The sequence below is a fragment of the Trichoderma virens genome, assembly GCF_000170995.1.
Source record: "Trichoderma virens Gv29-8 chromosome Unknown TRIVIscaffold_80, whole genome shotgun sequence".
Classification (NCBI taxonomy): Eukaryota; Fungi; Ascomycota; class Sordariomycetes; order Hypocreales; family Hypocreaceae; genus Trichoderma; species Trichoderma virens.
The window spans coordinates 454,881-475,655 of NW_014013669.1; the positions used below are offsets into that span (position 1 = coordinate 454,881).

Here is a 20,775-nt window from a genome sequence, read left to right on the forward strand (position 1 = left end):
CATTTTGGCTCCAACTTACTTTGAGTTTTGCACTGATTCGAGCACTCGTTACTCTTTCGCTACTCTCCTCTCTTCTCCTCACGCCGTCCATCTCGTGCTGTCGCAATCTCGGGCATCGTCATCTCACATCCTCCGATTCCCTTCCTACGTCGGCGTCTGTATCGACACCAGTATCGTCATCGGCATCATTACTCGATCAATCTCGATACCGGCGCCTGGTCACGCTGCCGCCTCTTTGCGCCGCAATCCCATTCTGTCGTCCTAGCGGCGCATCTCCTCTTTTTGCCACTCCTCATCGGCTGATTGCGCGCTCTTCGCCGACGATCCTCGCCAACCGTCAGGACATCTTTTCCTGGCATCGTCTGTGGCCCTGAGGAGCGCGCTTCGTCTCACCAGCGTCGCCCTCTCGCCTGCCTGCTTTCGCTCTCCCAACATATCCCACCATGGCCACGAGCGATGCCGGCGACGAGGTGGCGGCCCAGCCAATCAAGCAGCGGCTTACCTTCGTCGACTTGCCCACCGAAACTCAACGGGAAATCATCTCACATGTACGGAATCCCTTCTTACAGGCCCATCTCTCTGGAGAATTTGAATCTACTACCCATTTGCAACCCTATGCTTACATATACCCCTTGGCCTTCTCGTCTAGTGCTCCCAGAGCGATCTGATATGCCTTGCTCTCGTCTCGCGCCACTTCCACGAACTCGCCTCGGCTCAGCTATACAGGAACTTTCACATCATCTTCCCCGACGATGACGATCTCAACTTCGACTCCCCCATCGACGGTCTTGCTGGCGGTCTTGATACTTTTACCACCAGTAATTATGACTATGCCAAGCACCTGAGGGATCTATCCATGGACACTCTCAGCGCTGGTCTTAAGGGGGAGTGCTGTTACCAATCCTATTTGTATAGCGCCAGCTGCGGCAAGTTTTTGAACACGCTCCTGCATCTTACGCTCAGAAAAGCCAGGTCGCTCGAGGTTTTCCGGTAAGTTGTTGCGTGCATCAAGCCCAATTGCGCCCTTGATCCCGAGTGTCGGGGGTTTTCTTGTAAGAACGAGAAATGCTAAGTCTCGGCGCTTTAGATGGAATATCCGTGTGGAGCTCAGCAGACCTGTCTACCGCGAGCTGCATCGAATCGCATCGCTCAAGAAACTTCATGTACGGATGCAGGCGGGAGACTCGTATTACGTGCAGCCGCCGCCGCTGCCCGTCTCCATCGATCCTCACCCCCAGCCAGATTCGACAACCCATTGGGGAGGCATTCCGCCGCTTGCTCCTCTGAGTTTGTTGCCACCTCCGCCTCCGCCTCCGGGTGTTGTGCCGCCTGTTGTCAGCGGCCCCCCGCCTGCTCTGCTCCCGCCGTCGTCCAAATCAGCGCCTAAGAACAAGGCTGGGAAGCGAGTGACTGGTGCAAAGGAGCCTTCTACTTTTTCAGGTTTCAAGAACCTCCAGAGCCTCAGTGTGCTGGATATCGAAAATCTCGACATCGTGAGCGAGCTCAATGCATGCATCAAGAACTCTAGCTCGACGCTCACTGAGCTACAACTATCCTTTTCGGATGGGTTGGCAAGCCGGTCGCGTAGGCCGCCGCCTGATTCCGACGCAGACGACTCGGATGTCGAAGACGAGTTTCAGGTTCTCCCCGCCGCCCAGAATAACAACGGCGGCTTTGACTCTAAACAATTTCGCGTGTACGAAGAGCGTAGACTTCAAGAGTCCGTTCTTGGTAGAATATTCCAGCTCTTCCCACCCGGACCTGGCGCACCGCGTAAAGCGGCTGCTATCGTTGAATCTGATCAGGAGGAGGATAAAAAGGAATCGGAAGTTTCGGCAACAGATGTTCGAGAAGCATTCATTGAATCCATAAAGAACGCCTCTACTAAACTCATGACGATTACCAGTGGATCTTCCAATTTCTCTGCCACAGCGCAAGATATGCTCGATACCATAGCCAAGGCTGCGCGGAATTATGTAGATTCTGTCGAAGCCTCGGCACTGACTAGCGGGCAGCCAAATCCCCCAAATCAGGAGGCTGCAACAAGCACGGCCAACGGTGTATCACAGGGCGGCTCATCAGCCGCAGAAGACAAGGCAACTGTTATATCCCCTCCGGCTAAGGAGGTTGCGGAAGGATCCAGTTCCAAGGCGAACGAGGCAACGATCTCTGGTGAGAGCCCGTCCAGCAAGGCTCCAAAGAGGAACGGAAGTGACGCGTCTCCCGAAGATATCGACATTGCTCACATAGAAGTTATCGACGATGTGTTTGGAGAAACCGAGGATTCAAATCTGCCAGATGGGTCCGATCCTAAGCCCGTGGAAGGGGACACCTCTGAAGCGGAACCTGGCCAACTTGGTTCCTCCTCGGGCTCTGCTACTCCTACACCTGGTGTTAGTACGGCCGTAGCCCCCTCCAAAACGACTGAAAATGCCGCCCAGCCATCTGCGCACAAAGTCAACTTGGAGAACCTGATGACGAAACTGGACTATTTCCGGAATCAGAGCGAAACCATTGGGAAGAAGATCAATGAGTTACATGCCCAGGGCTCGGCAATAGATCATTCGCAGATTAAGGATGCTGACGCCCAACTCAGGAGCTTCAGTGCCATGGTCACTGACCTCCAGAACGAAATCCAGGTTATCGAGGAAGAGATGGATGAGTCGGAGCGCCGAGCAGCGGGCGTCAACACCAGCAGTATGAGTGACTATGTCCGCCGCACTAGAGGTCTGATGCTCACGTCCCTGAGCATTTATCTTGTCCCTGTCAAAGCCTCTGTTCTGTCGCAGACAATCAATCTATCATGCCTTAAGCAGCTAACCCTTCTCAATGTTGGTGACCAGGCGGCTATCTGGTCCTTTTTCACAAAGGCAAACAAGGTGCGGCCGTTGCCTTTGAGGAGCATCTTCACGGACCACGTGAGCAACCAATTTCTTGTTTTTGCCTCTCAGCTCGAAGAGATACATGACCTCTTCCTGCTGGAGCGCAGCCCCAAGAACAAGCCCGAGACTACTTCATTGCCGACTTTCACAACTATGGAACAGATTCGCAGGCTTGTGCTCAAAAAGCACATTGGCAAGCTTAAGCGATTGATGATCAAAGATGAGGCTAGCGGCACTCGCTGGGACTGCAATGAGAAGACGATGATTCTTATTTGCACCCAGGGGCGGAACCTCGAGGAGTTGGCACTGAGCATGAATATCCAGGCTGTGGTAAGTACAATGAAGCAATAAAGCAAGAAATCATAATGGATACGAGAGGCTAACTTGAGCAGCATATTTTCATGCAATATTTTTCAGGTCTCATTAGCTTGCGCGCAATCAACATCCTGCACTTCCGCAACAACGACACTTGCATCTGGGTTGTTAGAGAAATCCTGAGGTTCATTGTAGACAATTTGTCACACTATCCAGAACTCAAGCTGGAGTGGATCGCAATGGAAGACGACCGCGTCGACAGAGTCATCCGGCCGTCTGATGAAACCAACGATACTCCGGATGAGCGAAAGAACAACAAGCGGGCCAAGGGGAAGAGCAAGGATAAGGTTCCGGCTGCTACGAACCTAGGCCCACACAACATGTTTCCGCCTCTTCCGCTAGATAGTCTCGACTCGGAGAGCGATAGTGATGACGAGTTTAACGGGGGGTCACGCCTACGGTTCAAGACGGTGGGACCACTGCAGTTTTACGACGTATGGGGAGTCAAGATCTTTGACAAGGAGATTCGCAGCGGGAGACTATGAAAGAATCGCGTACGAAACTACTGATACAGCTACAAAGCGAGGAGCGAATGGGGAAATCCTTTTTCCATTGTACATACCTTTTTTTTGCAGGACCGAAACAGAACTGGGCGAGCCGGTTGGGGGAAGCATATATGGCATAACGGCACAGGCGTCTAACAGCGAAGCGCAAGCATATATCCATGGGGATGCTGCGTTACAATTTCGGATTTGGGTAGGAGATTTACAAGTATAGGTAGTTTAGTTTAGCTTAGGAGAAAAGAATTAACGGGACGGGTTAATGCAGTGGTTGATGTGTGCACAGACGTGACGAAATCTCTATGTAGATGGCATAAGAAAGGCCATCGGTTGAACCTTGATATAGATGCCCTTTCTTGCATGTGCTTGTCCTGCATGTTGCAAGAACTCTGCCCAAGAAAAGAATGTAATATATTTTAGTACTTCTTTAGGAACTTGTGTCGTAAATTACAGGGAGAACCCTGGCAGCTCGATCCTACATGCATTTGAAGTGATATGCTTGATTGGCAGCGATGCGCCGGAGAGGAGATTCATGGTGCGTCGCTTTGGCCTCCTCCACGGGCCGCATTGAATCACGCAGAGACAAATATCTGCATGTATATGCTCAGAAGAGAGGAGAAATGTGTTCTTGATGAGTGAGCTTGGCTACGGGAAGGCATGTAAGGGGAGATTGACGGACAATCATGTTGCATTCGAATAGTATAGGGTATCTGAAAGTGTTCCCACACGCGGCAGCATCGTTTCTCTACAAAAAGAATAAAAAATAATATCTGACTCCTTATGAGACATAGCGAGGTTTTAGAATTCATTTGTGACACTCAGATTTGATATGCTATAAAATGGCAAAGTAAGAAGGCTGGGTCAAACCATGGACACGCACAGATGGCAAAATTGGAAACCCAGGACGCATCGTAGTGTAGGATTCTGGGCAGTGCCGTCACATCAGCCCACTTACAGGCTCAACTTGCAAGTCTCGTACCTTTTTTTCAGGGTGCAGATGGATTTCTCAGCGGGATGAAGCAGAATATACAGTCTCCCATTCGACGCAAATACAGCCTTTGACGTACATCTGCGGCAGCCGAAGCCGGCGGCAAGACGAGGCTGTCTCGGCCGATGGTGAGCGCAACATGCCTACATGTAGATAAGCATACTTGCACACCCATGTTGCGTCGGGTATTGCTTTCCAAGGCTAGCTTTTGCGTCAAAGCATTTTGATCACGCACGCTGTAGGCGAATAGACCCGTGTTGATAGAGCCGATACTTGTACACTGCTAATGAAAATGTGCTTCTCCCTATCCTGTCCTGCCCCAACACCGATTGGTGGCTCGCAACGCTCGACTGTCGTATCAAAGCTGCGAATGAGAAAGTAGTGTGCCAAGGCCTTCAATCCGGCCTCAACCAACCGTAGTCTCGTCACTCGCTCGACGAGACAGGGAATACTGGACTTTGGATATGCAGCCGGAAGCCAACCAAACAAGGCCACCTGACTTGTATCCCTTGTCTTCCACACACAAGAACAGGCACTTAGGTAAATTACTTACCGTGATGTAGCAAATGGATCGCCAGCGGCATTGCATTTATGCAGATGAATGACGTATATGTGCGCGAATGTACGGGTCCTCATCCACTCACTGGAAAGAATATACTCTGTGGCTGAGTATCCTCCGAGCTATGCACGATGGAGCAGAGTCACCATCATCTCGTGCAATTCAAATGTTTCGTAAAGAGAGGTACTGTTTCGACGTGACGATATTCCATAGAAATGTATTACTACTCGGATAGCACAGGCCACACTGAACCCATTGCTAGGCATCTTCACAATACTCGCTCAGTTGGGTCACAGTATGATACATCATATGCACAGCTGGCATAAAGGCATGTGTGGGAAAGATAGGCTGGTTCTTTGGGGGCTTGGGGGCTTTCATATCATCCCATAGGCTGTTCAAGGTCGTAGCATCGGCCGATCGAGGGCAGTGCTTCGATTGCTGGATCCCAATCGCTCCGTATCACTCCGCATGTGGAGAATCGGTGGATGCCCGATGAAAAAGCGGCTGGACGTCGTTGGCAAACAAGGCATCGACAGGAGTGAATGGCCCGCCAGACAAGGCCAGGTGTGCCGGTATTGGGTGAGGGGAGGCGGAGTCGCAGAAGATACCCTCGACGCGGCATTAGCCTGCATCTTTATGCTCCGTGTTTTCACAATATGCTTATATAGGCCAATGGCATAGCGTACGGATATGCACGATTCCTCATTGCTGGCAGTGTACTCCGTAGGCGTAGCACATACGAGCTCTGTAGTACAGTTTTACTTCGGCTCCTGTTTCGTGATCAATGCCGAGAAGCTCAACTGGCAATCTCGTGCCATCAGCGCCGTGGTCAACACACCTCGTTTGCCGTTGAAACGTGGGCATTCATGCAACTAAGCTAGGGTGGAGATGGGCCGTCTTTGACTACTTGTGTGCTGGTGATGGCATCAACAGAGGCATAAGTAGGCACAAGTCGCGGCTCAGACTGCTAGATGAGGGTACAAGCACGCCGGAACTCGTTCGTAGAACAGCGCTGGATTGGAATGAGAGGGATTCCGTCGCACAGCAGCGGCAACACGGCAGCCCTGTTACTCCTGCAGTGTTTTATAAAGGACGGGACGCGTAGCCAGAGTGTCGGGAGGCCAGCAAATCAGACGTCTGCAACCCCACGGCGATGCTGCGATTGTGGCTTGCTTCTGTGTCCCGCATTCACTGATCGAGGGTAGTGGCATGACGCCGGAGCGCTGCGTAGATGGTGTTATCAGGCTGTGGCTTGCTTGGCTAGGACACAAGCTGGCGCACAAGGTTCACATTGTCCCTGTTGACGTCGTTGTGGCCTTCCTTTTGATCATCTTTTCCAATGTAGTGCTTGCGTGTAGGTTTGGTCCGGTCCATGAGCGCGGCGCTAGAGCTGGCGCCGTTGCCGATCACCGGTACCCGCCATGGTGTGTCGATCCATGTTGACACAGACCGAGGCCAGCAAGAGGTGAGTGCGGGCAGCCATCGATTGCAACTGTTGAGGTTGACCCCGGCCTTGAGGAGCTGTGCGCGTGGCATCAATGTATTTTTTGAACGGAGCTCCGAAACCCTTTCCCTCTGCATTGTCTTCCTTGTCGATGTGCAAGGCTGGTATGGAGATAAGCAGTGGAGCTGCCTGCCGCTGCTCGTCTTCTTTTGCCTCTCGGAAGCTTCTATTTTTGCGTCAGGGTGAGACATTGTGCGCCATTGCCAGTAGTGCTGCTGGCCGTACGGGAGGCGAGGCTTCCAGACCGCGGAAGCGGCAGAGATAGCTGGGGAAGCTTGGAAAAGGTCGAGGGAGGAGTTGAACAGCTGAACGGCTGAACGGCTGAAGAGCTGAAGAGCAAGGATAATTCATGGTGGCGTTGAGTCGAGATCACGGCAGAGAGTCTAGGGGGCGAGGTTGCGCGTCGCCGTCGCTTCAATTAGATCAGCTCCAGGCTCCTTTTCCGGTTCCGGGTGAGACTGGCGACATGCGAGCAATTGCTCCGTTTACCCCAGATACGGGACGATTTGATCAGAGACATTTGCTGCGTGGTGACCCTGCTGAATGCGGCGTCTAGAGAAGGTGGCTGATGGCATGGCGAGGTCATTGGCTTGAGGGTTCCGCGTTGGTGAGGGGTAGGGCAAGGTTACTGGAAGGTTTTGATAGATTAGAGCAGCGCACATGACTGCTCTTTATTTCAGCTGCACGTAGGAATGCAGGATGATATACGTGCAGCGGCAGTAGTGGCTGTTAGTGGTCACTTGGGGCAAGCTGCTCGCTGCAAAGCATCCGATTGTTCCATCCAGATGGCAGTACTCGCTATCTGCGTACTGCCAGTATGGAATCACAGTTCGGTATGATCAAATAATTGTATGCTTAGCATTCAAGTATATGTACTCTAAGTCTAGATGTAGGTCTAGATGTTCCTGTACTTTGTACCGTAAAACAATCCCGTGGCTGCATGGTTGATAAGAGCTGCAGGCTTCAACCTGGGGCTGAGGCCAGGATGGAATCACATTTCGGTGTGAAATGATGATTCATCATTGCCATGGACGACAAACAGCCACACTCTGCACCTGCACCTCGACGCAGCGCACGCGTTACGCGCCCGAATCCCGTCCGCAGTGGCTCCGGACAAGGGCCGCTGCATATACTTGTATACAAGGTGGTATTTGCATGAATTTGTACCTGTACGAAGCAGACCATGGCGTTGGCTTACATGGGTTAAATATTGACCTGTAAGACAGGATACTGTACAGTAGAAGCTTTGGATAAAGACCCTGTGCCTGTGCTGTTTTCTTACACAGCGCCACCGAAGCCCCCAGCCTCTCTGATGGAAAATGGAGCTGCGACACGCGATATTCCGAGACCTTGTCTTGCTTCCATGTTCCGTGTTTCTGGGCCACCGTCATGGCCGATTGCCACCCCTTCTGCGCGCCCAACCGATGCGTTGGCTCCGACACAATGTCGTCAGAATCTGCTTAAGTCGGTATTAGTAGCAGTCTTTAACCTCATGGTAGTTGTGTGTTTTGTGGAGGAGGCCATCATCAACTTATCTGTCTACCCACCAAGGTATTGATAATTTGGACCTTGTAAATATCCCCAATACTGCGTACATGCAAATACTACCTACTCAGTACTCTGTACTGCATTCTCAACTGCATTATACCACTTTGTCCAAGCACATGTACGAGTCGTATTCCTAGGGGAGTGCATGCAGAATCTCACTAAACGCTCCATCGCTACAGGGGTCTCGGTACCTGTACCAGCACGCCCCCCCACTGCACTCCCCCGCCAAGTTCCTGTTTGGGCAATACGGTACCCAGCACTGGGGCTTCGCCCGCCTGCTCTGCTGGCTACCTATGGCTATGCCCAGGTCGCCTTTTTTAAACTTGCCGGATGTCCGCTCTTCTAGCTTTCAGTAGTTTGTGCCATCATATTTCTCGTTTTCCTCCTCTTTTACCATTAATCTTTGGTTCATTCATCTTACGATCTGAATCTTGCTGTTGATCACTATCGCCACTTGGTTGAAGCTTGACATAGGCTTGTAGCTTTATAGCACACACGTACACAAACACACATACAAACAGAAACACTTACATCAATCATCGAAAGCCCCACAGCCTCGCGGCTATTATTATCAGCAGTGCCCAACATACTGTACTGGTAGTCTCATCTCATCTTCATCTTCAACTTCAACTTCAACATGGATCAGCTTCTCACCACTCTCTGGAGCAGAGGTGGCTGGTTCCGCGCCTTTACACCTCCTCCAACCGTCAACGATGCTCCCCAAGGAACTCCTATTCTCGACGTCCCCTCCGATATTCTGCTCCTCATCGGAGACTACCTCAATGATTCAGAAATCCTCAGCTTCAAGCTCACCTGCCGGAGCACTTATGCTCTGTTTCCACAGACGTACAAGGCATTGCCGCCGTACTTGAAGAAGCGCTTCCTCCCCATGATCGAAAAGGACCCCCTGGGTAAGGGCACTGTCTATTGCCACCCGTGCAACAGGCTTCATCCTTTCGTCGAGACGACTGGACCTCAGTCTGGGCCTGAACTGGGCGTTGATGGGAAAAGACTCAAGTGTATGAGCCGAGATCGATTCTCTCCAACCGGCAACCCCTTTACCCTGAGCTACATCCATGCCAGGCTCGCCATGAACAGACACCTGTACGGACCCGAATACGGCATCCCGCTGGCGAATCTGTGCACCGAGCAGAGCGAGCGGCGAGACCTGATGACGGTGCAGTGCTCGACATCGGCCAAGATCATGGACGACGAGCTGTTCTTGCAGCGCACCTACGTCCTGACAGTAGCTGGTAGCGATGTGGCCGAGTTCCGCAAATGCACCGGCGCGCGCGACTTCAAGCTGTGCGAGCACACTTCTTTCTTTCCGGCGACCTCGCCCTTCCGCCACTCCATCCCCGAGCTGCTCAAGAAGCCCGCGACTGGCGGCGACGGCCTCGTCCCTTGCTTCGAGGCGCCGGGATCGTGTGGCTTGTGCCTGATGGACTATGACATCACGATCCAGCCTTGTGCGGACGAGTCCTACCGCATCGTCATCCGAGCCACTCACCAGGTCGGCGCTTGCCGCTCGCCGCGCGACTGGAAGTGGGCGAGGTTCAGCGAGTGCTACCGCGTCCATATCTTCTACCCCAGCCGGCCCAACCGTCGAGGATCTGCTTATCGCCCGGGCTCCCTCCACAAGCAATGGGCTGATGACGAGAGGGAAGCCTGCGCCGTGCTGGACGGAGGATCCGGCAATATGGTTAGGGGCCTGTTTGGCTTGTCTTTTCTCAGCTAGAGGGAAAGGGGTTCTGGACCCATGGGGGTTTCATTTTTTTTATATTTTGCATGGCCGCTTTCAAACGGTTGGAATGCGGTGCTCTTACACGGGAGAGAGCGGCCAAGATGCAACAAAAAAGTGTGCGTGCGTGTACATGGCCTTGCACAGCCACTTGGGGAAGCCAATCCTGCCACACAGCAATTGGGCATGCCCTTTTCTTTTTTCTTTTTCCCTTTTTTCTGCATTGGGTCGGAGTTGGGGTCTTGGACAAGATTTGTTTTTCACCGGGCGTACGATACGGAAATGGACACACATGGACTGGGCTGGGGTTGGGCTGTAACAAGGAATCTGAGACGTCACGATTTACGACACCACTTTTTTTTCCCTTCCTCTTTACGAGCGCGGCACTTGGACACCTTCTACTCTACCGTGTCTAACCGCAGCTCCTTGCAATATGATGGCGGCGGGTAGCTTTCGTCTCTCCTGTATCAAATCTGTACTTGTATTATATCAATCATCTGAGTTCTTTTGACTCTCCCATCATAGTCTGGATATCTGATGACAATTCTATCAATTCGCATCTCAAATACCAATCCGCAATATAATCTACTCGCCCGCTCTCGAGTGCTACTTTATCATCTCTTAGTCCTAATCCGGTGTATACCTGATATCAAGGCAAACAATCAACGCGGGCTTGTAAATCACGCCCAATTCGGCACACACCCTATTACCGCTCCGATGGGATGGTCCGATCGTTTTGATGTGGTGACACCCCCGGCATGACTTCATAGGCGTGTTTCTGAACGGTCTAGATTTTATAGAGTAGACCCTTTTTTTTTTTTTTTTCTTCTTTTCTTCTACTTAATGCTAGACTACCCTGAGCTACGTCATTTCTGCGAGTTGCAAAGTGAGCACAAATTAATAATCGTGCAACGTTGGTCTTCTCTGTTTCTCCTTGGCTGGGCCGTGTTTACTTGTACGCTTGTCGCATGTCGCATGTGGTCGTGCGGAGACAAGGTATGACCTTCTCTTGCTCGTGTGACAGAAGTGATGCCGACGACGATACCCTTGCCGCATGAAAAACGAGGCTACTGACCGAGTAGTGCGTACAAGATTATAACACCATCAAAAGACACAGGCTCATGGTATCATTCTTTTTTTTAAACTTGTTTTTTGATGATTTTGCCATGCCGTGGATGGAACTCAAGCAGCGAAGCCCAAATACCCACGCACTGACACACGTTCCAGTAGTTTGTACATACAGATTCTAAACCGCTTTCTTTTTTTCTCCTCCTCCCCCTCCTCCCCTCTCTCCCCTCCCTTTTTTGGGGTCCTCGATGTACTGAATGCTTGCTATATCTCAATACACTTTTGGAAAACCGTGATAAAATGAAATCCCCTCCTAGTGAAAATAATTTTTTTCAAGAGTGAACAAGATGGTGTATGGCGCGAGTAAACCGGGGCGTTCGATTATACGTTCATACGGGAGCAGCCCCAGTTACGTGGAATGAGTTGTTTATGAGTTTTTGCGGAATGGCGGGTTGTGTAGTTGATGGATTTGCGTAGTTTTGCTGTGGTGCAAAAGGCAGCGGTAGAGGTGACAAAGGTATCAAAAAGTGACAAAAAAACGCCTGTTCGTTCTTTACAGCTTCTCAATGATGGCAGCGGCGTACTCGTGGGTCTTGGCCTTGCCACCGAGATCGCCGGTCAGAGACTTGCCCTCGGCCAGGGTGTCGAAAATGGCCTTCTCGATCTTGTTGGCGTGGTCGTTGAGGCGCATGTGGCGCAGCATCATCATGGAGCTGAGCAGCAGGGCAGTGGGGTTGGCAAGGCCCTTGCCGGCAATGTCGGGGGCGGAACCGTGGACGGCCTCGAAGATGGAGCACTCGTCACCGATGTTGCCGGAAGGAGTCAGGCCGAGACCGCCGATGAGGCCGGCGCACATGTCGGACAGAATGTCACCGTACAGGTTGGGCATGACCAGGACCTTGTCGTTGTAGGGGTTGGGGTCGGTGACCATCTTGAGGCAGGTGTTGTCGAGCAGCTCGGCGTCGAACTCGATGTTGGGGAAGTCCTTGGCGACGCGCTCGGCGACGCTGAGGAAAAGACCGTCGGACATCTTCATGATGGTGGCCTTGTGGACGACACGGACCTTGGTGCGGCCAATGGACTCGGCGTGCTGGAAGGCGAATCGCAGGACACGCTCGCTGGCCTCTTCGGTGATGAGCTTGATGCTCTGCACAACACCGTCGACGACAACGTGCTCAATGCCAGAGTACTCGCCCTCGGTGTTCTCTCGGATCAGGACAGTGTCGACACCGTCGTAGGGGGTCTTGAAGCCGGCGACGGATCGGCAAGGTCGCAGGTTGGCGAACAGGTTGAAGGTTCGTCGCAGAGTCAGGTTGAGGGAAACGTGGCCCTTGCCAACGGGGGTCTAGTACATGTGTCAGCACAATCCGTCTGTTGCGATCTGAAAGGAGTTATATCAGTATTAGTCCACTTACAGCCAGAGGACCCTTGAGAGCAATCTTGTTCTTGTTGATGTTCTCAATGGCGGCGTCGGGGATGGCGGTCCTGCCGTCCTTGATGATGGGGGTGACATCGATGGGCTCCCAAGCAATTGGGGTCTATATCTCATTGTTAGCCTTCATCTGTTGCTCCTCTTGCGGATTGTTCCATCCTGTGGTCTCAAGTGGTCGTACCTTGGCGGCGGCGAAGATGTCCTTGACGGACTGAGCAATCTCGGGACCGATACCATCACCCTCAATCAAGCTGACGAGGAAGTTGCCCTATCAACATTGTAAGCATCTTTCTCGGGGCAGCTGCACAAGTTCCAAGCTCTGCGCCTTGAGTGAATTTTATTCCTCCCCACCCTCGACTATTGGTGACATAGACGAAACACAGCAAATCATGCAGAGAGCCGCGGATGGGGGGAAATGCGCATATTATGTGTCGAGCAGACGTACATTGGCATCCTTGGTTCCCTCGTACTTGGCAACTCGCTCCTGAGAGTAGAATCGCTTGTTCTGGACCAGACGTTAGCCAATATTCTCATCGAGTCCGCCTGTTGCGCTGTTGTTTCATACGGAAATGGACCAGGTGGCGGCAGCGCGGGGAGCTGCTCGCAGGCACTGCCTGGCAGGGTTTTGGAGAGAGCGAATGGCCAGCATTGTGATGGTGTGCGTGTATATATGTCGAGGATATATAAAGGCGGTTTACCAGAGAGGAGAGAAAAGGGAAGAAAGAGGTCGGCTGGCGGTATCTAAGGGGAATAAAAGAAAAAAAGGAATAAACAAGGCCATCTGAAAGTTTTTTGGCTCGGGCCCGGCATGGGCGAAACTGAAAGCCGGCGATATGCACGCTTCAGCCTTGGTTACTGCGCTGCGAGTGGCTCCAAAGCGAGCTGAGTGGAGAGCACCAGCCACACGGCCTGTGGCGCGCCTGTGGAATTTCCCTCATTTCGACCCTTCTTCCGCTCTGCCGCTTCGGTCAGGCGCCTCGGAGCCGTTCGGTTTGCGGCTGCAGGCTCCGAGCTACGCCTAATTGGTTGAGCTTTTTTGCCTCGGCCTTCCCCGTGTTCCAGATTTTTGATTGGATTTTGGATTTTGCACGAACTAGCGCCCCATGACTAAGGAATTGAGGCTGGTGAGAGCGAGAGAGCGAGAGAGCGAAGAGAGCTGCCAGCTGGTGGCTGGTGACCCCGTGGCTTGACATGACCTGTGGCTGCTCTTCTGAAACCAGGCTGGTGTGGCTTGTGGCTAGTTGCAGCATGCGTCCTTGGAATAGTACGGGGTACCTCGACTGCTGCTAAACTCAGGTGGTACATGATCTTGCATTGGAGAAGCAGCAGCTGCGTGCTCGCATCGTGGAGCTGATCCTGCTTCGACCAAGGCAATGGTCGCTACGCCTCTCGCCAAAACACATTCCTGATCCCTCAAGGCCGAAAACCAACAATCTCAATCTCCCGCTGCCGCATGCATGAGCTTGTCCCGCCATCCTTGACACCGTCCCTAAGCTCGCGAGCTTCATCCTCCCCGCCATTGCGTCGAGCCCGACAACATGTCCGATTACGAGCGAACAATCCTCGAATTCTACCAGCTCCCCACCTCGTACCCCTCAGAATGGCCTGCAGAGAAAGATGACCACGACTCCTCCGGGGACGAAGCCGACTCTAAGAAGCACAGCCGCCAAAAGTCGCGATATCAGGCTCTCCAGTCTGCCGCCGGCGATGGCAAGGCTGCGGTAGGAAAAGCAGCTGCCAACAACCATGTTTTAAAGGACGAGCCAGATCCCCTGGGCACCACAGACAGCGTTGTTCGTTCGCTGAGAGAAATTGGCCTCCCGGCACATGATGACGTGCGACTTCGTGAGTCTCCCACCTTGAGTCTGCCGCAGCAGGGGCTGATCGCATCTTGACAGGCAACCGATTCATGCTGTCCTCGACTACCTTTTCGCCGACCCTGTTCTTATCGCAGGTACACGAACACGCTGACACGCGCACGTTGCTCGAGGGCTTGGATATCCTTTCGCAGTCTATCGATCAAAAGTCAGCCTCTTTAAAGGTGCTTGTGGAGAGCAACTTTGAAAGATTTGTCAAGGCAAAGGCAACTATAGACAATGTCTACAGAGAAATGAAATATCGTGGAACCGAGACCAATCCTGCAAGAGCTTCCGTCCATGGTCGCCATGCCAGTCGAACGAGCTTACGTGCCGGCAGGGCTGGCCTAAACAATCCCTTGGCCCTGTCGTCCGACTCTCGAAAGAAGAATGCTCTGATTAAAGAAAGCGAATACGGTGTTTTGGGCATCAAAGTTCCCTTATTGGATGTCTCTGCCAAAGCCGAAGATGTGTGGGGACCAGCTCTGGGAGGGCGCGAAAAGGAGGAACACTTGAGGTCATTCCAAAGATACGTAAACCAGTTCAAAGATCCACTGGAGCTGAGCACCATAATATCCGACTGTATCAAGAGGAAAGACTACGAGACCTTGGTGGAAGCATACAACCGCGCCAGGAAGTTTGCCGACGATGCGCGCGCAGTATCAAAAAACATCGACCGTCAAATGCCAGAAGATGACCAGCTCTATCAGATCATGGTGGCAGCTCGGGTATGGTATGACGTTGATCGCCAAATCCAAAGTTTCAAACGGGATGCATGGAAGAGGCTGTCTACCTTACACACATTGTCAAAATCCGAGAGTCACGTTGGCCGTGGGCCGGATCAGCACATGGACATCATCACTCTACTGCTGGAACTTGGTGTCGACGAAAACCCGATATGGGTATGGTTACTGAGTCGATACGAATACCTCAAATCCAAGATTCAGTCAACGGCCGAGCACACAAAGGCAGAAATTGAGGTGCTTCGTCGAAGGCTTGCGGCCAATGAGAAGCCTTCTAATAAAGTTGTGGCCACACACCTACGTACACTGGGCCGACAGAGCATCGACAGTAAACCAACCTCGAGCGATTCCGCAGATGTCATTGAGCTGTGGGAGAAGATGCTTGCTTTTCTGACCGGCCTAATGTCTCCTCAGGGCATTCTTGGGGACCTCCTCGAGTTTTGGCAGACTGCACAAGGCTTCATTGAGGGCAATATTCAGAGGACGCTGCCTACAGGCTATAACGATGAGTCTCAAGGGCATCACCAACTAACACAGAAAAATGTTACGGACCTTGAGAAGGGCATCGTGGAATTGGTGGACTTGTTGCGTGGACACATACATGACTTCTTTGCTGGGCTGCCCCCTGAAGATCTTAGTGTGGTCTTCTCGCCGCTCCCAGTCTCGCCCAACTCACCAGCCTCAGCTGGCGGCTTCGGCAATTCCCTGAGCCCAACCTCTACACGGGACCCTCGATTCAATTTTGACCCGAATAACCCGCCGCCATCTTCGCCAAAGAAGGGTGAGCCTTGGGAGAAGCTGGCGTTTTGGCCTCCTTGGTCAAACTCCATTAGCGGAGTGTACTATCTCTGCAGGATGCTGGCATTGGTCGGCTCAGGTGCCTCTGACCTTGCCACCATCGATCCCATTCGCTCGGGAAATAGCCAAGTTCTCGAGCAACTAAAGACTTTGACCGGTGTCTCCAGAGAGCGATGCGTAACAGCTCTGTGCGCTGCGTGGAACCGGGACGCCGAGAATATCAAGTTTATAGAGGACTGGCTGCCGTCTGCAGAGTCGGGAGATGTTACGCGGATGCCTGCTAGCTTTGCTGCATTCGAGGGCGCTCTTCTATCCGGTATGCAGAAGATTCTCTACATCTCCGAGGCGATGTCGAAGCCGGGAGCAGGCGACATTGTTCTACCGCCGCCGGCCAAGCTGCTCCAGATGGTTCGCAGCCAGTACGTAACCACCTTGTACAAGGCATTGAGTGGTATGGTGGAGAATGCAGAGCGATCTGTCAAGAAGACGGATGACGAGTGGTCCATTGGCCAGGACGGGGTTACCTCCAGCATTGCTGCATCGTCAGTGGGCAAGAGCACACTTGATGCCGGAGACCGAGTAAGTTTTGAACGCTTTTTCCCCTTGTCTATTTTTCGTCCATCACCAAGCTAATACTTGTATCAGAACGTTCGAATGCTCCTTACATTGAGCAATCTGCAGGCTCTGCGGTCTCAAGTAGTCCCTAATCTGAACTCGCAATTTGAGAATGCATTTTCAGTCAAGCTTACGGACGAGTCCAAGACTATCAAGGACGTGCTTGGCCAGATCGACGCTCGCCTCTTCCAGTCTTACACTAAGCAGGCTACTGAGAAGCTGCGTGAGATCATCCACTCTGGCCTCGCGGACCATGATTGGGCACCAGCGCAAGGAGAACGGCCTCAGACGGCCAAGCCATACGTATACGAGACGCTTCTGACGCTTGTTCTTGTCCACTCCCAGGTTTCCACTACGGCTGCCTCACTGACACCTCAGGTCCTTTCATTCTTGCTGGAGCAGACATCTTTGCAGCTGTTGGATGCGTTTCGCAAACGTCCGCGCTATTCCCTCAGCGCCCTCATTCAAGCTACCCTCGACGTCGAGTTCATTGCCCAGACGCTGAGCCATTATACCACTGACAAGGCCTCGGAGCTGCAGAGCCAAATCTACCAGGAGCTGGACAGCCGCACGGACAACGACGCCCGCGCACGGCTGCAGAACGAGCTGCCTGAGATGCGCAACGTGCTCAAGAAACTCAGGGAGGCAAGCAAGAACGAATTCGCTTGCTTCAAGAAGCCCAAGCGTCCGGGGCAGGGCGTTTCGCGAGTGGACAGTGGAAGCATGTCGCCGACCTAGAAGTTTGGGCATGGATAAAGGGGAGATTTGGGTGTTTGAGTTTATAGAGGAGTCATGGGAGATGCAAATTATTAATGGCGGGGTTGGAAACAAGAAGAGAGATTCAATCATCTATTATAGCATTTGTTTTCCCATTTTGAATGTGTGAACTGGTTTTTTTGTGTGTGGCTACCGCTCGAAATGATTCGATAAATCAGCGCGCGTGGGCGTCTTTAAAAAAAAAGCCGGAAATTGCGCCATCGCTCTATGTAGTTTTGGATAATAGATACAAAAGGAAAAAAGAAAAAGATGAAGATGAATATCCTCCCCTTTACAAAGGAAAAAAGTTAACCGAGCAGGCCATCTATCATGCTTTTTTTTGTGCCTCGCTTTTTGTGAATGAAAAATAAAAGAAGCCCGATGAAACCGTGGGGACCAGAACCAACGCCGAGTCATGCGAAGATTGTTTCGGAGGGAGGGGGGCGCAAGAAAGGAAAGGGAATGTGAGGTTTGCCCCTTGATATTCCTGTTCCTCCGTATCGTGAAAGTGTTTCGTCTAAATGTTTGCATACTTTTTGTACTTTTTTTTTGTTTCCCGCCCACCATCTAAATGCGCGCCGCTCCCTTCTTCTTGAAAAGTAATAAAAAAAATAAATCTCTCCGGGCCAGTGAGGCAAAGTCAGTTTAGTCATCTAAATCGATCGAAGAATCACAGTATGTTGGTAATTAGAGTGATGGAATAATAATAAAAAGGGAAAAAAAGAAGTTGCGCCAGGTCGTTGTCTCATAACTCGTAAGTCTTTAGGCCGGGAGGTTGGGAAGTAAAAGATGGGAGCAAAACGCCAGTTCGAGGGAACGGGAGTCGGCAGGAGAGAATTGTGAGCTTTTTTGGCGGGCTTCGATGGTATCGACTGTGACACGGTTAGCATATGAAGCGTAATATTGACTGGATTGGGCAAAGCTTACAATCAAGATCAAGATTATGGAAGTACTCCGTGATTTCCGGGTCTTTGTCTTGAACTGTCAATTTCCCATCTAGGCCCCTCATGGTTTGAGGCAACGCCTTGCGAATGGACAAGAGCATCTTCAGCAGTCCAGCCAAATTGCCGCCCTGCTGGGTGAACACGCTTGGGTCCCGCTCAAGGGGCCAGCCTGGGCGGAGATGGTCCTGCTCCCAAGCCTTAAACGCCCAGGTGGACTTCTCCACGCAGTTGAGGAAGATGATGGCGGTGAGATAGATCTTGAATCCGACCTTTGTCTTGCTGTCGGTGAGCAGCCTGTCCATGTGGTTCAACAGACTTTTGGAGGTGCTGTTAGCCTTTCGCTCCGCGGCAGCGTTGAGCTGCATGCAGATCATGGTGTAAATGTCTGCGTCGTTTTCGTTTTGTGCTTCCTTTATCCATCTCGGCTCTTCTCCCTCGGCACTCGGTTTCTCTAGAATCGTCCACTGCCGTTCGCGATCGATGCTCTCGACAAGACCCCACAACTCCAAGGCCTTCCTGAGGAGGTCGTCTTCTCCCTTTGAAAGCTGCTGACATGCAGCCTCGAGCGTCACTCTCATAAACTTTGACGGCTCACGCTCAATAAAGGTACTCAGCACATCTCGCATGTACGACTCGGCCTTGGCCGGGATATCCTCCGAATCTTGGTCAATCATGATGACCTGATGAAATGGTGTCTTGTCTCCACGAGCCTCCGCCTGTGTTTCGTTTGGCTCCAGTGGGTACACCAAGGCCCCGAAGACAATCTTTTTGCCTGCTTCGGGAAAATGGGATACTTCGATCAAGCTCCCATCGTTGGTGAGCTTGAGCTGATCCTTAATGAGATTGATGCGGTTTTGAGATAGAACGACCTGAACGCCAGCAGCATATAGATCAAGTTGTTCGTGTAGACGTGTGCGAACACAGCCAGTCCTCCAGACACGGGGTGCCAGGACCTTGCGGCAAGTATCGCAGGGCGTTCCTTTGCCGCAGTTTTTTCTCAGGATCCGGCATCGAATGCAAGCGCCTATCTTGCGGACTTCTTGAACCTCCTTGCGTCTGGCAGGGGTAAATCTCGACCGTGCGTGGCGTGCTCTGCCATTGATGAGCCCATCGCTCGTGTCCATTCGAACACCACCGCGGCTCATTAGAGGCAGTGCTGGAGAATTCTCCGTGAGCAAGGGAATAGGGGTAGTAGTAGCCAGGTATGTCATTTCGCCCCACGGCTGGGAAACATTCGCATCGGAGAGAGTGGTTGGTATAGAGGTGGGCAGCGTGGTGGGTAGGGAGGCTGGCACTGGATCGATAGTTGCCTGAGCCTCTACGGTTGGAGGAGATGAAGTCGGCGGTGGAATGTCGGTGTTGACAAGCTGAGGGTCGAGAAAGGACGGATTCAAGCGGGCAGTGGCGGCAACAGCGACAGAGATGTTGGATGGGTCTGGCGATGTTTCGCTGGCGGGGAGGAGAGCCTGAAGACGTTCTTCTGGTGAAAGCTCAGGAGTCGGTGACGCCACCTGCACGACGGCATTGCCTGCAAAAGCTGCCAAGTCAGGCCCCACGCTCGACGTCGAGCGAGATGGGGACTGCTGAAGGCCTTTCTTAAGGCTGGTGCTTGTCTGCGGACGGCTGTCGTACGTTGCGGGAGGATTCTCCAGTGTGAATTGCTCCTGCAGCTCCAGTCGATCTGGCACAAAGCCGCCGCCATTAGCAGCAGGATTAGGGGTGTCGGATGCCTTCTGGCCACGATTGTTTTCGTTCAGATCGACCTGGCGCGATGCTTCGGCGAGAGTCTCCAGGGCACTCCAACCCTGCGGCAGCGCGAGCTGAGCGGTGGGCTGGCCATTGACGGGAGCCCCGCCCTGAGGACGCTCGATGGCAGCTCTGGCGGTGGTGATGCCGTGAAGCTCGAGGCAGGCTCGCATGCGGTCCGAGTCGGAGATGGCCGGGCATTTCTTGGTGATGTGCGTCGTCAGGCTATCGATGCGGCCCTTGGGGAAGTTCTCGCCGCACTGCTTGCACGTGTGCGGATAGCGGTTGCTGTTGTCGTTGAGCTTGGGCCCGCGGACGAAATACTCGAGGATGAGGGGATTCGGCTTGCGACCCATTGCGCACGACGGGCCTCGATTGAGGGCGCCCGGCTCGCAGTCTGTAGCGCACAAGGGCCTGGCGACTCGATTCCGCCCTTTGGCTTTGGATCCAAGCTCTCAGTGACGAGGCAGCTTGGACGATGGTCCTGTCTGGCGGGTGGCAGAAAAGGCGGAATGTAGCAGCAGTACGGTTCAGACGTGGGCCTAATGGATTCTGCCCGCGTTATCGACAAATATTTCCAGACCGCCTGTGTCGGTGGCAAGCGGTATGCAGGAAAAAGAGGGACTCCACGGCAAACACGCGCCCACATGTCCACAACACGAACGGCCAGGGCGTCAGCAATTTGGGGCTGCCGTGGTGTGTGTTGATATTGTCATTGTG

General features: G+C 52.6%; 8 protein-coding genes across 8 annotated transcripts; 4 read left to right on the top strand and 4 right to left on the bottom strand.

Moving 5' to 3' along the window:
• Positions 1-443: 443 nt before the first annotated feature.
• On the top strand, positions 444-3,742 carry TRIVIDRAFT_48522 (uncharacterized protein; the record flags this gene model as incomplete). Its single annotated transcript, XM_014099093.1, has 5 exons — positions 444-548; positions 650-930; positions 1,115-2,060; positions 2,127-3,212; positions 3,275-3,742. The coding sequence occupies 5 exons, from the start codon at positions 444-446 to the stop codon at positions 3,740-3,742; spliced, it is 2,886 nt and encodes a 961-aa protein (XP_013954568.1).
• Positions 3,743-4,361: 619 nt separating this feature from the next.
• Positions 4,362-5,570, bottom strand: TRIVIDRAFT_68837 (uncharacterized protein; the record flags this gene model as incomplete). Its single annotated transcript, XM_014099094.1, has 6 exons — positions 4,362-4,502; positions 4,713-4,736; positions 4,825-4,888; positions 4,981-5,196; positions 5,299-5,426; positions 5,529-5,570. 6 exons carry the CDS (start codon positions 5,568-5,570, stop codon positions 4,362-4,364), a joined length of 615 nt encoding a protein of 204 aa, XP_013954569.1.
• Positions 5,571-6,564: 994 nt separating this feature from the next.
• TRIVIDRAFT_203000 (uncharacterized protein) lies at positions 6,565-8,451 on the bottom strand (the record flags this gene model as incomplete). The annotated part of the gene is made up of 4 exons (XM_014099095.1): positions 6,565-7,129; positions 7,298-7,436; positions 8,007-8,264; positions 8,421-8,451. The coding sequence occupies 4 exons, from the start codon at positions 8,449-8,451 to the stop codon at positions 6,565-6,567; spliced, it is 993 nt and encodes a 330-aa protein (XP_013954570.1).
• A 542-nt stretch (positions 8,452-8,993) lies between these two features.
• Positions 8,994-10,094, top strand: TRIVIDRAFT_48445 (uncharacterized protein; the record flags this gene model as incomplete). The annotated part of the gene is made up of 1 exon (XM_014099096.1): positions 8,994-10,094. One exon carries the CDS (start codon positions 8,994-8,996, stop codon positions 10,092-10,094), a length of 1,101 nt encoding a protein of 366 aa, XP_013954571.1.
• A 48-nt stretch (positions 10,095-10,142) lies between these two features.
• On the top strand, positions 10,143-10,656 carry TRIVIDRAFT_216402 (uncharacterized protein; the record flags this gene model as incomplete). Its single annotated transcript, XM_014099097.1, has 1 exon — positions 10,143-10,656. A coding segment is annotated over one exon (371 nt), but the record flags the coding sequence as incomplete, so codon positions are not given.
• Positions 10,657-11,718: 1,062 nt separating this feature from the next.
• TRIVIDRAFT_48718 (uncharacterized protein) lies at positions 11,719-13,246 on the bottom strand (the record flags this gene model as incomplete). Its single annotated transcript, XM_014099098.1, has 5 exons — positions 11,719-12,510; positions 12,581-12,703; positions 12,779-12,865; positions 13,043-13,096; positions 13,163-13,246. The coding sequence occupies 5 exons, from the start codon at positions 13,244-13,246 to the stop codon at positions 11,719-11,721; spliced, it is 1,140 nt and encodes a 379-aa protein (XP_013954573.1).
• An 889-nt stretch (positions 13,247-14,135) lies between these two features.
• On the top strand, positions 14,136-17,347 carry TRIVIDRAFT_48499 (uncharacterized protein; the record flags this gene model as incomplete). The annotated part of the gene is made up of 3 exons (XM_014099099.1): positions 14,136-14,442; positions 14,496-16,573; positions 16,640-17,347. The coding sequence occupies 3 exons, from the start codon at positions 14,136-14,138 to the stop codon at positions 17,345-17,347; spliced, it is 3,093 nt and encodes a 1,030-aa protein (XP_013954574.1).
• A 780-nt stretch (positions 17,348-18,127) lies between these two features.
• On the bottom strand, positions 18,128-20,411 carry TRIVIDRAFT_48572 (uncharacterized protein; the record flags this gene model as incomplete). The annotated part of the gene is made up of 3 exons (XM_014099100.1): positions 18,128-18,237; positions 18,293-19,846; positions 19,931-20,411. 3 exons carry the CDS (start codon positions 20,409-20,411, stop codon positions 18,128-18,130), a joined length of 2,145 nt encoding a protein of 714 aa, XP_013954575.1.
• Between the last annotated feature and the right edge of the window lie 364 nt (positions 20,412-20,775).